Raw genomic sequence first — 17,184 nt, forward strand, 5'->3', positions numbered from 1 at the left:
ATGAGGAGCAGTAAATTGCAGTCTTATCAGGAGTTTCAGTTTAGGTCTCCAGCACCAGGTCTGGAGTAGCATTAGCATTAACTGCTAACCACTATTTCCCTGTTCAGATGTAAGTATTATCGGCCTGTAGCCTGCTCCTAACCCCGGCTAGCACTGCTGGAGTAGCATTAGCATTACAATTATAATTTAAATTCTCTGTATGTCTGTATATATGCAGTAGTGACAATAAATCTACTTGACTTGATATTCAGTTTAACCAAACTGTACAAATGAAAAAAGTTAAGAAAACTCAAAATTTCAAGGCAACTTACTTCACTGGATTTTTGGGTTTAAGGCCAAATCAAACTTATAACCCTTTTGGATTAACAGTAAAATGAAGTTGCGTAAATGAAACATTAATCAAATTCATGCTGCAACAGTATATATTTTTTTATTTAAGTTAGCAACTAGGAAGTGATAAAAGTTACATATCTGCTTTACTGCCAGCCATATAAACTTGCAGCAATGCAAATATGACCAGTTGGACCCAGTCAGCATATAGTTTATATAGACTCAGCAACACAAAACACCGTAACTTACTCTTACAGCCTTCAACACTGAGGCCAGGCAGTTAACTACTATATAACACAACATATATTATTACCAAGTCCAAAAGGAAGGCCCAATATGCAAATAGATGTTGCCTGGAGCCAATGGGAAAGGTGTAGATGATTGCTTAGAAGCCCCCGTTCAAATAAAGAGTCAAAATGAGCATGTGCAGTAGTGCAGAATCGTTGGCTTTGCCTCAACCAGGGTTTAACTATAATTTGTAAATTTTGCACAGATTATTTAGAGCTGTACCAATTTTTAACCTTTAACCTTTTCTTTAAGGCAAAGCCTTACTTACTACACAAGACACATTATACTTAATGTGACCTCAAAAGCTGTGTGTGCATTTGAAGTGACCTTAAAGTGTCAAAAATATTAATTATAAGAGGCATCTGGAGACGTCTCTTGGATATATGGTTGAATATATATGAACACATGGTTCCTGAGATCACAATGACTCCATTGATAGTAATGGGAATCGACAGGAATGTCCACATTCCACATTAGAAATATTTTGATTCTAAACAAACCCATCTTCCATCTTTTGTTGCACTCCTCAAACACACCTCCCTTAGTTGCTGTCTGACATTCAGGCTTGCCTTGTCGCAGCTTCAGCTTTCTACACCAACACAGCCACAGCCACAGCCTACTAAGATGTCAAAGGTAAGAGATTAAGCTTCATTTAAAATAATAAGAATAAATAATTTTTTGTATTCAACTACATTAAAATTGATTTAAAAAGGGCCCTTTCAAAGAATAACCACATTTTTACTATTTGTTTTTACATAAAAAAATAAAATGTGCAATATTTAGACTTTCTACATTAATGAAGGCTTTTACAAAATAACTTAATAAATAATAAATAAATAAACTGATAGAAAATGGTAGTTAATGCTTATTAGGGCTCATATATTCAAACCAATTCGATACAGAATTATATAAACATATTGAATTTGCTGTAATACAATCTTATTTTACAAGCAAAACATAATAATAAAAAAGTATGCTTTTATTTGTTGTTTCTGTTTAAACATATAATATTTGCATTTAAACCTGAAAGTGTCTTTTGTAACTATCACCAGATTCGCACCAGAGTGCACCATCCGAAATTAAAAGAAAGTGGCTGCATAGGTGTAATAGATGCATTTACAAGAAAACTCGGTTCAGGTTAGGGGAGTATTGAGTAACGAGTAGCTCCAGCCGTGAAATATTTTTCATATGCAAACTGATCACTGTTAAGCAAAATGTGTGCACAATCAGAAAGTGAAAGAAGGTGATTCCATGTTTTATAACAGTTTCAGTTACAAGTGATACCTGGTTCTAGATAGACAAGTACCTAGTACTAGTTGAACAAGTAGTTCAAGCTGTGAAATATTTTTAACAAGCAGTTTTAATGCAGTCTTATGCAAACATTGAGGCACCCCTAGTCAAATTCAGTGTAATATTTTGTGTGGAAGTGTGAATAAGTGTACATCTTTCATAGAGACACATTTCAGCACATTCCAAAGCATCATCAGTGTTTTAGTTTAATTAAACATAAAAAGCACTAATTGTATTTTAATGTTTAGAGTATAATTCTTTGTTATATCAAGAATTAAATTATATTATATTCATATTTCATAAATTTGTACTTGATTCAATTTAGAAATAAATAAAACCTTTGTGTAAAGTGAGCAGAACAAATATAACCCAATATAGCTAAAGGTATTAATTTAAATGTGGTGTCCCCAAACATTTGGATATATAGTGTGTACTTGTGAATATGGATATGTATCAGATTTCTGTATGGGATGCAGAGGTTTGGGCCATAGCAAACTGTAATACGCATGATGAACTGATACTGTACTTAATTTAGCTGTGAATGAAGTTTTAAACTATTTTTAATATGATTTATTTTTATTTCCTGCAGCCTGTTCCCAAACCAAGAAAAAATCCCCCTGTGAATCCAGGCGAACCATCTCCAACCTCCAACACGGTAAATTACAGTCCCCTTTAACCTGGAGTAGGTGATTTTGTTTGCCTTACCTTTGTTTTTATAACTGTGCATCTTTCTCTGCATTTTTTTTAAATGTAGCTCAGCTTTTTAATTTAACTAATTACAATTTTTGTATTTTACTACCGTATTTTATATTTTATCTTTTTCTGGTCTATGCTCAAACATAAGGTGCAACGTATTATAAGATGCACTATCAATGAACATCTATTTTCTGGTCTATGGTCAAACATAAGGTGCACCTGATTCTAAGGTGCATTTTAAGCGACAATAGTAAGGAACAAAGGTGTCGCCATGTTTCCCTTCCAATTTAGCAGAAAACTGTTTATTTTTGTGAGTAAAGTGCTTCTGTCTATTTACAGTAAGCTTAGATTTCCAATGTTTATAACAACATGGTAAGCAGCAGCGCTAGCCGTGATAATCAGCAGCGCTAGCCATGGTTAGCAGCGCTTAGCGCTTGTAAACCCCACGTGACAGTGCTATACTGAGCAACCCTGACTGTTACGGTAATCCAGGGTGCTATCAGCTAGTGGTTTGTTCCTCGTAGCTTGTTTTAACACAGTAAACATGCAGCCTACAGTCCAGTATACTCACCTGTAAGCAGTGAAAGAGCTAGCACTGTGGTTAGCGGCTAATGCTAATACTGCTCCAGCCTCGGTGCTGGAGAACTAAACTGAAACTCCTGTATAGTGGCTTTACTGCTCCTCACAACCTGACTGGTAAAATATATATATATATAAGGCGCACTGATGATATTTTGAAACTTTAAAGGATTTTAAATGTGCCTTATAATGCGAAATATACGGTATTTACTTCAACTCATGACTTGACGTTTGACTTCTCTTTCCAAACTCATTTGACTACATGATATATGTTTTTTTCACATGGAAATTCAAGTTTAAAATACAGAGAACTTTTTTTAGCATGTGTTATTTTCCCTGGTTACAGTAATTCAGTTTAAGTCAGTTATTTAAGTTCCTGTGGGGATTCCTGCACAGTTTAGTGAGTGACTTGTTGAGTATGACAGAGAAACACAAATTGAAACTGGTGCAGAAAATGGTGACTTGCTCTTGTAGCCATCAACACAGAAGCTTGCATAATACATATAACAGAATACACAAAAAAGGTAGCCTGGGGGAACAACTACACACTGATGGTGAGTGAAAGGGTGAAGGGGACACAACCACTATACAAGTAAAGGGCTGTAGGAGCCAATAGGAAAGGTGTGGGTTTTATCTCACAGTTTTAAGTTAATTTAACTTATTCCAAATTAAAAATTTAATTGAAAAATTAAACAGATTTAAGACCTGTGTTGATAGTTCAAATCACAAAACTAGCTTAATTTGATGAGTTAAAATAGAAAACTTTTTTAACTTGGTCATGATCCACATTTAAAACTAGCCTCTTAGCATGTTAGTTACACTTAATTTACAATTTGAACCATTCATAGTTATCTGCACTGAATTTCATAACACTGCACTGAGCTCATAAAATATGCCTATGTTATTAATGTTTATAGCCCACATATGCTGATGCCAAGCCACCCATCATTACCACAAAACCAAAAAGGAATGTCATAGTAAGCGGGCAGCCATCGCCAGATATGGTGCCCTCCATTTCTCTGGCAGGTCAACAGAGCAGAGTGCAGCTCATTGTAAAGGTAAAGTGATACTGCACCTTTTTCTACTCAGTACACGACATAACTGATATTTCTACACCCATAAACACAATAAGCTCAGTAAAACAATCCTTTAACATTCTCTTATCTGTTCTCCAAGAGTATAAATGCAATGGAGGTAAATGCTGTGAAGTCCAGGACACTGCCAAGCATCACAGGAGCTCCAAATCCAAGTGACATCGACACAGTCACTTTGGAGAGGGTGACTGAAAGAGTGAGTAGAGCTATTGAGCTACACATTTACAAATCAAGACTCAACACAGGGTTATCATGCCAGGGTTCAAATCCCTGCTTCTGTTCTTTGAACAGTCTGTAATGTGTGAGGAACTATTTTAAACAACATAAAACATCAAATATCTAACTCAGTGTTAAAAATAGAAAGCAACGGGGCTCAGAGTGGTCCAGCAGTCTAAAGTGCTGCCACTATGATCAGGAGGTCACTGGTTTGAATCCTGGTCATGTAGCTTGCCATCAGCTGCCATAGCCCTGAGAGAGCACAATTGGCCTTACTCTCTCTGGGTGGGTAGATGGCGCTCTTTTCCTCAGGAACGAGTTGCTGCGCTTTCCTCCAAACGTGCTGTGATGCTACTCGGCAGTGGTACAGCTGCAGCGGTCTTACTTTACATGTGTTGAAGGAGGCATGTGCTAGTACTCACCATCCTTGTGTTGTGGTATCACTAGTGATGAGAGAAATATAGCTGACTAGCAGTGGAATGAGTGGGACAGTTGGCCTAGCTAAATTAGGAGAAAATGCAAAACATTTAGAAATAAATTTGTTACAAAAAAACTAAGTAATGTTTGTGAACAAATTTTGCGTTGTATTACTTCCACTCAATCTTTTTTCTTTTACATTTGAATGGTTCTATGTATAGCCACTGTGCAATGTATATTGTAAGAAGTTGAGGAACCTTTAGTGGTTATTCAATTTAATGCTGTGGGGGAACACCTTAGGGTGCTTTTAAAGAATCTTAAAGAATCTTCCAGAAAAAAACTTTTGTTTTGATCTTCAGATGCTTTGTGTTGTTTTTTTTTAGGTCACAATTACTGGGAGCCTGTGGAATAAAGGTACTGGAAGCCCTTCATTTTTTATACCTGCAGCTAATTGGTCCATGCCTGACATGGAGGTAAGAACCCATCACACCTCATGATAATTTTCCATAACAAGAACTGCACATGCTTAATAAAGACTATCTATGGGACCCTTAATCTCTTACTGTCTGAATGATATGGTTTAATATTCGACAAAAGTGCAAAACTGCTTTTCTCTCTCTTCAAAAGGACAATGAGGACCTGATGGAATGGTGGCACAATGTAGAACGTAAGAACTGAACTGTATTATTCTATTTTAATATAATTAATTATATAAATTGACTGATTAAATATTTAATTTATTATAAGAAAACACATTTTCCAGTTCCTTGGTGTTGATCTCTCCATGGTTGAAAAATCCTCACTAACTTGTCCTCTAGAGACAGTTTTGCACTATTATAGCACTATTGCTATTGCCATATCGGCTGTCTTTCTTGTGGGAAAATTTTATCCAGTGCCCTCTAGGCTGCCCCTTCCTATAATAAATTATGATGATATTCCCTCAAGATTTTGAGGGTGTGTCTTAATGAGTGCAATTAATGGATGCCCTTCTGACTTTCCAGTAAAAGAGGGTGCTGTTATGAAGTGTCTTCTGTACCAATCTTACTAGACAGTGTTCCAAAAGTTGTCCTTTCCAGTAAAAAAAGTTTTCCTACAGGTGAGAGTTCCCGGAAAAGAAGTGCCCCACCTGTCGATTAAAATTATAAAGTGAGCCCAATAGGTTGCCTCACAATGGGATAAACTGTATTTGATAGTAAAAGACAGAGTAAATTGTTGTAAATTATGGCACAAAGTTTGAAAAACAATTTCCCATTCTTAAACTTGCATCAAAGTTACATCTATTTATGTTCTCAGTTTTAGCCACACCCCCTTTTAAGTGTACAGGTCACATGTGCAGTGGATGCCCTCTTTATTTTTTAAAGTTAAAAATGATCTAAAATCTGCAGACAAAAAAAACAGGTTAGTTATGAACAGAGAATAAAGAGGTAGAGTTACAGTATATTGGAAAAAAAACGTGATTGAAAGTTGTCTGTTTTGCCATTGAAACCTATGGGGATGGGTGGGGTTACACAGCTTTCTGCAACTGAACAGCAGGGGGCGCCCGACCTGTGGTGGCTTCACTTTTGAGAGACGATGCTCTGTCCAGCTATACACAGTCTATGTAAAGCCGTAGTCCATGAAGTTCTTTAGTTTTCTTTCTAAACTGCAGTGTGAAACCAAAACTAATCGGACCAAGTTCATATGATGTAATAAGCATATAAACTTTGGTTCAGACTGTCCACAGTGATGTTATTTTGGTTTGACGTGTTATACTTTCAACAAAACCTATTATGTTTATTCTAATTACAACATTTTCTGAAATCTGATTGGCTGAGCCAAGTCAAGAATCCAAACTAACTGATAGCATTCTGAAATTGAGTAGGCCAATTAAAAAGGTCAATACGCTGTTTATAGAATAATCTTTGAGCTATACTTGGTAAGTGTAGCTTACTGTTAGCTTACTGCCAGGGAATGGCTTGAGCAGTATATAGACCCCCAGCCTTGAGCTGTGGAGCAGTAAAACTGTGTTCTCTGGAATAATGGTGCTCCATCTAATACATACTACTGGAGATGAGGTGTGTTTCCTTTAATTAAGTTTAAGCTACTGTCACATTTTGATCATAAAACAATGTTATTCATAAAAACACTGTTTTTAAACATGGACCTTCTTCTTTCTTTAGCTTGGGAGAACGTACCCAATTGTCATCATCTCCCAAAAAACAAAGCAGCAAAGTAAGTGTAAAATAAACAATATTTTGGCACTTAATTTAAGCCGTGTTTAAAACCGTTCTTCTTCATAACATAACCCCTGGTCTCTCTTCCTCCTCAGAACATTCACAAAGAAGGCTCGCCACGTAAAAAAGGCAGTCCGCCTGTATGATTTTCTCCTGTCTGAGCGTGAAGATACTCTTCGTGGTCTCACAGATGAGCTGTCAGGAGTAGCTGATAACTTGAACAAGGTGTATAAAGGTGCAAGGATTGCTGGCATTACTGGTGGGGCAGCAGGGGCAGCTGGAGTGGCAGCTGCTGTAGGGGGCATATTACTTGCCCCACTGACTTTGGGTGCTTCATTAGCAGTGACCGCAGTTGGGGTTGGTGTGGCTGCTGCTGGAGGGGTCACAGGAGCCTCCGCCGCAATCACCAACAAGGTCAACAGCGACAATGACAGAAAGAAGGTGGAGAAAATCCTTCAAGACTTCACCACTGAGATAGAGGATATTGAGAACTGTGTGATGTTCATCAGGTCAGGGATCAAGTACCTAAACAGTCACAACCTGTCTGAGTTGCACGGGGTGGACCAAGAGGTGGTGAAGGTGGCAAAAGTGGCTGGTGTGGCTGGAAGAAATACTTTAGCCATCTGTGCTTTCAGCAAGGCCTCAGGTGTGATTCAGGGCTTTGCACTGGGCATGGACATCCACTTCACCACAAACGACAAGCAGAAGCTGAAGAAAGGGTCAGAAACCAAGTTTGCCAAGCAGATCCGTGAGGTGGCTGAGAAGATGAAAGCCAGCCTTGATGAGCTAATGAAAGTTAAAAATGATCTAAAATCTGCAGACTTGTAAAAAACAGGTTAGTTATGAACAGAAAAGCACGAAATGTGGGTTATCTGTGGATGAATACCCTAAAATCTAAGGTAATGTTTAGCCAGCATTAGTTCTCAAAAAATCAGTGACATTATGGGAGTGTTTCCCATTCCTTTTCTGGTGAGGCTTTACTGTAAATCTTACACTACTTACAATTTTCTTTTCAATTTAGTCGTTTCACCTCATCACACCTACCCTTCACACAATGGAAGTATCATTGAATGTCATTTGAAAGTTGAACACACTTGGAGGACAACCCTCTAGTCTACCTGAAGACATTTACATCAATTATGTTCACTCTCAGCCATAGGTAGATCTTGGGTTGCAATCAGTCATGAAAGCCTTATCCTACGGTCAGGTTGTGTTGATGGATAAACCTAAAGGTAAGCTCCACTTCTCCAGAGATCACAGTTCCATCATTATATAGTAGAATAATAGAGGAGTTTCCTTGAACCGCTCTTGCCAGCTATTGCATGGTGATATAAGGATTGTGTGTGAATGCTTCAGAGTGTCCCATTCTATTGTCACTGCTTTTCAATGGAAATCTTTCAAGTTGGATGCAATATTTGCATATCTGGATACTTTGACATTAAGCTTTTAATGTTAACTGGAACACTTTTTTGGAAAATCAAAATAGCGAAGCTTTCTAAACCTTTTATGTAATCAAATAAAAAAACGTTTATCAAAACACTATTGATTGTATTAGATATTTTGCAATATAATAAATACATTTAAATGAGGAAACTGTAGTCTTTTATTTGATATTTAATGTGTTGTGAGAATTAGACCCACACAGCAGAAAGGCAAGTGTTGAATTAACTCTCCAGTTTTTCTGGGCACACAGGAAAATTCCTCCTTTTTCAGAAGATCTTTGTTCAGCTCCTTTTTTTGGAATAGAGGGAGAAAACATCCTGTCCAGGTAACAATAAAGAAGCTGACTACAATGCCTTTTTTGTTTTTCCAGTATTTATCATTAATTACAACTTGAAACAATGTTATTTCTTATTACACTTACATTAAGTAAAGTGTCAGAACACCATAATCAAACACTGTACAAAATATATATTTTTTAACATTTAGTCTGAAGCAACACATTAATACACATAAAGAGGAATCTTATCCTTAACTTTAAAGAAAATTTGGTACATTTTATGTTAAGTACTTATTGCAATTGCATATTTAGCAATTAATTATATTATTTCACTTAATATTTCTTGCACTGTCTCCATATTTAGTTGAGATGAGGCTTAAGCTGTTCACCTTTTTATGGTAAAATATTAAGCCATTTTTAGAAAGTTATGAGATGCCAAAAGACAGTATTCTGATAATTATCCAGTTGGTTATGCCACTTTTTGCAAGAATGCAGGGAAGAGGTCAACATCAATGTGAAGTGATTTTTCTTGATTGACCAACATTTCTGAACCTGATTTTGTTGGCCTATTATAGAACTCACCTTGCCCAAAACATCATATTATGGGGTCAACCGTATCTATAGTGTGCATAGTATAGTATAGTATAGTGTAAAACCCAATAAGGCTATTTTATCTAAAATTGGTGAAACTGATTGATAAAAGTATAAGTAAGAGTAACTCAATTTTCAAGTTAAACTAATATTCTATATTAAATAGGTTTTAATAAGTAAGTTTAGGTTACACTAGCTTACGTTTTGTGAACAAAATAGATTTGTATTTCATTGTTTTTAATTGATCTAAGAAAAATCTGCATTTGAAAGACGACATAAAAACCAATAGAAGGAACACTCTAGCACACAGCATTAGCACCTTACCCTTACACCCTACAACAAAAGTTGATTTAACTATGTTTGAATACACAGAACCAGTCTAAATTATTCATATTAAAAGCATAAAAAATTAGGGGACTCATAAGGACCTGACCTGACCCTGACCTAAACCCAACTGAGATGGGTGATTTGGGATGAGCTGGAGCAGAGCGTGAAGGAAAAGCAGCAACTATTGTTTAGCACCTTCAGAAACTCCTTCAAGACACTGAAGGCTCTAAATCATGAAAATGCAAAGAGTGTGCAGAGCTGTCCTCAAAGCTAAATGTGGCTACTTATAGGACTCTAAAGAATAAAACATGTGTTGGTTTGTTTTTCACCTTTTTTTACAGTATAATTTGTATGTGGTCCTGGACAGCTTCAATATTAAAATTACAATGTAAAAAATCTAAAGAAAAAAAGAAAACGCATTGAATGAGAAGAGCTGTGCCCAAACTTTTGTGTCCACAAATGTTCACCTAACTCAAAATAGTTGAGTAGGCCTAATGTTTGAAAATAACCAATTTTAGACTTAATTTATTTGAGTTCAAATTAATTGTGGGTTTACAGTGTAGTTTATATGTGTATAATGATTACATGACAATAAAGCTTAATACAATAGTCAGAATTACTTTATTGTTATGCCAGGGAAAAAGGCCTAGAGGGCAGCCTTGTACCATTTCCTATTGTTGTCTGTGAGCCACTGAGGCCACGAGGCCATTAACAAAATAAATAGGACTCTTTGGGAGGAAATGTGTTTCCATTTTCTCATTTTAATGTAAAGAGTTAATTTAATAAACCGTAGCTATATAAAATCATGTGTAAGATATTAGTAATATCACTGTTTCAGTACTGATTTATTGATGTGTTGAGAATAGTTAGTTCGTAGTCTCGTGATATATACAGACGCTGCATTTACGTCATCTGTTACTGTGTGGTGTTTAAAGTGTAGTTTAGGATTTTGGGAAAGGGGTAAATTCAGAGATATTCTTATAAAAACTATATTATTTGTTTTTACAGGAGCAGGTCTTTAATGTAATTTACGTCTATTATGTTGTATTATCTCAAATAAATACTCAGTTCAAGTAAAAGTGTTTTAATTAACATGGTCAACAAAAGTCACTTTTTGTTAGAAAACCTTATGGTAATATCAGTTGTGTTGACGCTATAATATAATTTAATAGTAAAGTGTCGGAAATGAAAAAGTTGTGGTGTATTTATTATGTCGTCGCATATTCCTCCCCACAGCTCTGTTTAGGAACTATGTTTTTCCCCACGCGTCACACAACCTGGCGATCAGCTCCACCAATCAGAAAGAGATGCAGCCCGCGGAGTGATACCAGAATGTTTCGGAGGCGGAAGGTCATATGTGGGTGTTGTATGTGAGTATATAAGGTCATGTGACGCCCTACCGACGTTTTCGTTCTCTTTCCCTTCTGTAATACAACGCGTTGAGCTGAGAGCTCCCTGCTCAAAATGGCAGTGTAGCGGCTTGCAGCGGCAAAACTCGCAGCGGCGGATCCTGCAGTGCAACGGCGAATTGCACTGATTCTATTAGGCAAAATGGCGTAAGTATAATTTTGTATTTTTTAGTGATTTGAGGTGAGAGGACCGGATGACTGAAGTAGGCCGGCTAGCTTATGTCGTCGTTACCGGCAGGGGAGGAGTTGTCTTTGTTGGTGGGAGGTATAATGTTAAATGTGTCAGCTACCTAATAAAGTTATACATACAAAAATACCTACAATCGAGATTTAATTAATGTCAGGGTTGTACATTTATTAACCTGCAATGAGTCTGAACTTTACTTGGCCTTATTTACCGCCCCCGCCATTTGATACAGTTCCCGCCCTCAATATTTATTGTTAATTTTTTTAGCTGACGAACTGTAATTGTGCTTATAAAATGTACTGGGTTATTACTGTGGTATTATGTTGTTTGTGAGGGAGGTCGTGTTTAAAATGGACCAATAAAAACAAAAACACAGCTGTCCGCCTTTGACCAGACAACGTGGCACTATTCAAAATGGCGCACCAGCTTCCCTCCCTCGTGCTGGCTGTGTTGTGAAAATGGCGCGATCGCCAAGGGCACAGCCGCCATGAGGGAGGGGCATAAGGCGGGGCTTGGTGCACCGTGACCATATTAAGGAAACTTGTGACGTGTGGGCGGAGCGTTTTTGGCAGGCCTTGTGGTTGACGGGAAAGAAGAAAGACTGATTTAAATTGTCTTGGAGCAGAGTTTTCCTGTTGAAACATGAAACTGTTAAATGTTTGGAATTTACTTTGTGGGGAGGTGGTGTTTTTGTGTAGGTGGTAGGGAAGTATTTGAGTAATATTTGGCTTCTTTTCCTAATTCTATACTCATTCCATAAAAACGGGTCAGCATGAATTCAGTTTTGGACCAGTTTCAACAAAAAGTAGTGCTAATACATGATTGACTGGTTTTTATATATAGTTTAATTACAGTGCCTTGGGCGGTGTTGTGGTGACTGACTAAACGTGTTTGACCTGTATTGGGACATTTTCTTACGTGTTCACAAGAGAGCTTCATAATTACAGTGGGAACCACATAATGAGGTAGCTTGTATAAACCTGTTGTAGTTTTTTGTTTAAGTCATGTCTGAGATAGAGGTTTTACAAGAAGATTAAATGTTTACATGGTAACCTTTTTCTTTTTTTGTTTTCTGTTTTTGCCTTTTTTTTTTAGGTCCTTTGAGGCAACCACCCTCAGCTTTGCTGCCGTCGACAGCATACCAACTTTGCTCGACTCATCATCAGAACTCCTGTTCTCGTTGACTCTGTCACGACCCCTGACCAGCCACCATGTCTCTGACCTCACAGATGTGCATGGAGGACGTGGGGGCCCTGCTCTTGGGGCCCTCGACTCTGATGGCTGACCCCTTCGGGCCCCTTCTGGACGAAGATGAAGAGAGAGCTCTTTCTGAGGGGTCGTCTTCGCCCCTCTCCTTCTCTTCATACTCTGAATCTTACACCTCCTCCCCGTTCTCCCCCTTTTCGGCCCCTGCTCCTCTAGGGTGTAAAGTTGGGTCTGACCTGCTGCCGCTCCCCTGGCTGTCTGCTGGTGAGCAGATTGATGCTCATGTAAGAGCAGATCAGAAAGAAGGTAAGACTGGTTGAGCAACTTAAGCATGACACCTACATTTATGACCCATTCGTGTGAAGTGTGAAAACAGTGGTCACAAATTAAACAAGTGCATATATAAATTATATAAGTGAGAAATGGAAAAATCAGAATGCCAGAATTGCCATATGTTGTCACTAGCAGAGAATAACCCAAAAGCTTTTCTGTTGCAGGGGATGCGTTTTCTGGCATGGACTGGATGACAGAGAAGATCGACCTAAGTGACTTCGACCTGGATTCGCTCATCGGGTCCTGTGATTTAGATGAGCCCCCCAGCTCACCAGAAGAGCTGCTGGCATCCTTGGAGTCCCAAATGGATCTGGACCTGGCTCCCCTACCATTTCCCTCATCTTCACCCTCTGACCCAGAAGAGCTTGGCCTGCCTCCTCTTTCCCTTGACCTCCCACTTCCAGAGCAACCGGCAGACCCTGAGGTCCGTCCGGAGCCCATTCCCATTGAGATAAAATCAGAGCCATTGTCTCCTGCCTTCACCCTGGAACTGGGCAGTGAGGTGGACATCTCAGAGCTGGAGAAGGTGGTTTCCAAAACCAGTAGTGACCAACAGACCCCCAGCATTGTGCTGTCCCTCTCACCTGCTCACATTGTGGTTGTTCTTGCGCCCAAAGAAGAGGTGAGTGTCATGCCCAGTTCCTGTGCAGACCAGTCTGACAGTGGCATTGAATCAGTCTCTGGTTCTCCCCCTCACAACCCGAGTCCTGCACCATCCCCCAAGCCTGTTGGCACTTCCAGAACCAAGCCATACTCCAAGCCAGACCCAGAGGCAGGTGTCACAGTTGTTGGTAAAGTGAAGACAGTCACTGGGAAGTCTGTGGACAAGAAGCTGAAGAAGATGGAGCAGAATAAGACAGCAGCGACCCGCTACCGGCAGAAGAAGCGGGTAGAGCAGGAGTCCCTGAATGAAGAGTGTACTGAGTTGGAGAAGAGGAATCGTGAGCTGTCGGAAAAGGCTGACTCGATAAGTAGGGAGATCCAGTACCTAAAGGATCTTATTGAAGAGGTCCGTTCTGCCAAGAACCGCAAGAACAAGACCAAGGCTGACTCTCCCTGAGATGTAGGCCAAGATACTTTAATTAAAGATCAGCTCCATCAAAAAGTATAAAGTGTACTGAAAGTATCTTTAGTTTCTCACCCCCTCACAATTCACACACCCTCAATATTCACTGTATGTAGTTTTAACAGAATCAACTATTTTGTGTAATGTGAGCCATACAAAACTAAAATGGGCACATAGACGCACACAGAAACCTGAACAGTGGAAGGTTGTTGTCCTCCCCCACTTCTCTCATTTTTAAACCTGTCATATTTCACTTCTATTAACCAACGTCCAGAAAGGGGCCTGAAATGTTTAATGTATTGTTACACTGAATTCTGAGCTCTTGCTTGTAAATAGCTTCAGCCACACTTCACCTTTATTTAAAATTGTTTTGGTTTGCAGTTATAGTATACAATTGTCTTGTTCCATCTTTGCTGTTTTCTATTAAAGCTTTGTTGAAACTTAACAGTGGTGTGGTTGGGTTTTTTTTTTTTCTCTCCTCCCTTTTCCTTCAAATGAGGAAGATAAGATTCTTTAGAATGTGTCCATTCTAGTGTATTTTCCAGTCTAGTACAGACTGAAGTAATAATGAAAATAGGATCTAGTCTGTGAACAGATGTTTCCCCTCAGACTTTTTCTCAATCTACCTCTATATTTGACTGGGTGATTTCCCAAGCGTTGGAGGAGGGGTTTTAAAACGTCTGACGCTCTAACTGGTCTAGGTGTGGGGGCACAAGCTGCACTGCAGCTGTGTAAATACAGCCTCAGTAAAATACTTCGTTGCTGGTAAAGTACACTTTGTATGTAGTCTCAGGAGTGCCCCACTTAAGATTTGTCACCTGAATCCCAATGAGCCACAGTTACAATACATTTTATTCTACAGTTGGGGGGGGGGGGGTTATATTTGTTGGTGTTTCCCAGCTGTAATTTGTGGTGTTATTAGAGCTAAGAAAAGTCTTAAGGTAAATACTAAAATGAGAACCAAGTTAACAGCTATAATATCTATGCTTGATATGTTGGGACACATGCTTGAACGTACATTTTCACAATCACAGCAATATAGGAGGCAGTAACTTCGCCTTTAGGGCAGTTTATAATCCACACTAGTCCTTGTAAAGTGCCTTGCACTAACTGAAAACCTTCTGCAGCAGATGGTTTCTAGATTGGATCAAGCATGTGACCTTGTCTGACTGTACATAGTAATACAGTAGGCCAACAGTTCACCAGCACGCACACTGCTATATTTGCCACCACCAGTATAGTTTGCAAGCGCTATAGATAACATTGGTGTCATGTTTTTAATCTTAACACCACCAGTAGGTATGGCTGGAAGCCAGTGCATTTGAATTAGTATGCTATGTGAAACAGAGGACAGGGCTTAACACAAGAGGGCACCTAAAGAAATGTTTAAAAGGTCTTTGGCCTAAGTGCAGAAGATTAATTTAGTCTTTTAATCAGATCAGTCTGCTGAAGCTGGTAATTACCTCAGTGGCTGGAGGAAAGGCGATTCAAAGCTTGGAAAGGAGGAGACCCGTATGAAATTTGACAAGGCAGCAGCTGTGGTCTAGGTCTATTCCAGATGGAAATGGTCCTAAAGTGCAATTAGCTACCTACTAGAGTCTGTACCACTGCAGGAACAGTGGATTAGGTTTAGAAGTGGATTTGCAGTTTCAATACAGAGTCAGTTTTAACACTAAATTACATTAAAATAAACGCAGAAATGTATAGATATGCATGTGGAGGCTCGTATAGACTTAAACTGTGAAGAAATGCTTAGTCCTATACATTTAACCTATAAAAGTTTTTACTTATTGCCTATTGGTACAGATGAGGCTATATTTACACCAGTGTGTTGCTACAGCAACTCAGCAAACCCCAACGCATCATGTGATATGGTACAAACATGACGTCAGTAAGGTACTGGATTTAAATGAACCTTAATAAAAAAAAAAAAACAATATTTTGTAAAAAAAATTATGCATAAATTGTTATACAATCACATTCAGTACAATAGTAAATAAACACGCATTTCAAATAATAACAAATAATTCTAAACAATTTTGCATAATTTCATGACCATTGTTTGCAACTTATAAACAGGGTAATTCATTACAATTTAGAGCAATGTGTAAAAAAAAAATCTGTACCCTATATGTACTTTGTACTACAAAACTGATTATTAATTTAATGTACGTCCAGAGCTAAAATAAAAAATAAAATGTAATAATTCCTGTATTTTTTATATACCAGCCTTTTGTACTTCTATAGTTGCACTAAAGTTTTATACGGTTTCTGTTTTCAACTGGAACTGTACAATGGACCCCCCCTCCCCCCCCCCATCACTATTGCACTATTGTCTTGTGTCTCTTGTATGTCTATATCTGTGACCTTGTTGTATTGTACATTTAATGTCTCTCATCCTTTTATATTTATAATCTTTTTTGGCTGTACTTGTTGTAACTTTGGGAGGGACAGTAACGTAATTTCAATCCTCTGTATGTCCTGTACAGATGCAGTATTGATAATAAAAACACTTGCCTTTCCTGACTTTACTAGTGTAACCGAGCGGTGTTACTTTGAGGAATTATAGAGAAACACCCGAGACAATAGTGCAAACTAGTCCACTTTACTCCACTTACTCAGAACCCCTCAGAAGAGAAAAAAACTCCCGCGCTCGCAGGCGCTCTCTCTCTTTCTCAAAAAAAAAAAAAAAACGTTCCTCAAACTTAAGGCAACCCTCAGAGGACAAAAAACATTGGCAACTCCCCCTTTAGTTTTCCCCACAACATAATAAAGTCTTCTACATAATGTCTGCTACACTAGTTCAGTGTCACAGTCAGTGCAGCAGCTTTGGCGCCGGTGCGTCGTTTTGCTTGAGGGCTAGTGCTTTAATCTTACCGACTTGGCCACGCCCCTTCCCCTGCCAGCCTGTCCATAACCCTGTGTTCAGCTTGTGTTGAGTTTTTGGAAGTAAAACTAAATGGATCTGGGTCATTACCTTTGGCCCCCAAAGACTACATAGGAATAATATTTTTCTGCTTATTCACTTTTTATGCACACATCCAATGACAGAGTTGTCAATATAGCAAGAATTGACATTTGATGAAATAGAATTGTTTCAAATGTACATTTTCACTTTCTAAAAATATTTGTATGTAGATAAATTAAGAATATACTTTAACACTCTCCACCACATCCCAGAACCATCTCTGCACCATTTTTATCCAGACAGTCCCCCACAAA

General features: G+C 38.4%; 2 protein-coding genes across 2 annotated transcripts; both read left to right on the top strand.

Annotated features, from left to right (window-relative positions):
- Positions 1-1,242: 1,242 nt before the first annotated feature.
- Positions 1,243-8,305, top strand: LOC107196872 (apolipoprotein L6-like). Its single transcript, XM_022675511.2, has 8 exons — positions 1,243-1,251; positions 2,498-2,563; positions 4,101-4,241; positions 4,360-4,473; positions 5,294-5,383; positions 5,538-5,577; positions 7,070-7,121; positions 7,219-8,305. The coding sequence occupies exons 1-8, from the start codon at positions 1,243-1,245 to the stop codon at positions 7,949-7,951; spliced, it is 1,245 nt and encodes a 414-aa protein (XP_022531232.2). The 3' UTR covers positions 7,952-8,305.
- A 2,854-nt stretch (positions 8,306-11,159) lies between these two features.
- atf4a (activating transcription factor 4a) lies at positions 11,160-14,407 on the top strand. Its single transcript, XM_007231343.4, has 3 exons — positions 11,160-11,317; positions 12,453-12,869; positions 13,061-14,407. The coding sequence occupies exons 2-3, from the start codon at positions 12,569-12,571 to the stop codon at positions 13,954-13,956; spliced, it is 1,197 nt and encodes a 398-aa protein (XP_007231405.2). The 5' UTR covers positions 11,160-11,317; positions 12,453-12,568; the 3' UTR covers positions 13,957-14,407.
- Positions 14,408-17,184: the final 2,777 nt, after the last annotated feature.

The sequence above is a fragment of the Astyanax mexicanus genome, chromosome 5, assembly GCF_023375975.1.
Source record: "Astyanax mexicanus isolate ESR-SI-001 chromosome 5, AstMex3_surface, whole genome shotgun sequence".
NCBI classification, from domain to species: Eukaryota; Metazoa; Chordata; class Actinopteri; order Characiformes; family Acestrorhamphidae; genus Astyanax; species Astyanax mexicanus.

What these genes read in the sequence shown, in the direction of transcription:
- atf4a (XM_007231343.4), top strand. Translation starts at nt 12,569, where the DNA reads ATGTCTCTGACCTCACAGATGTGCATGGAGGACGTGGGGGCCCTGCTC. An exon ending in AAGAGCAGATCAGAAAGAAG is followed by an intron (nt 12,870 to 13,060) that starts GTAAGACTGGTT and finishes TTTCTGTTGCAG; the next exon opens with GGGATGCGTTTTCTGGCATG.
- LOC107196872 (XM_022675511.2), top strand. An exon ending in ATGGTGGCACAATGTAGAAC is followed by an intron (nt 5,578 to 7,069) that starts GTAAGAACTGAA and finishes TTCTTTCTTTAG; the next exon opens with CTTGGGAGAACGTACCCAAT. An exon ending in CCAAAAAACAAAGCAGCAAA is followed by an intron (nt 7,122 to 7,218) that starts GTAAGTGTAAAA and finishes CTTCCTCCTCAG; the next exon opens with AACATTCACAAAGAAGGCTC.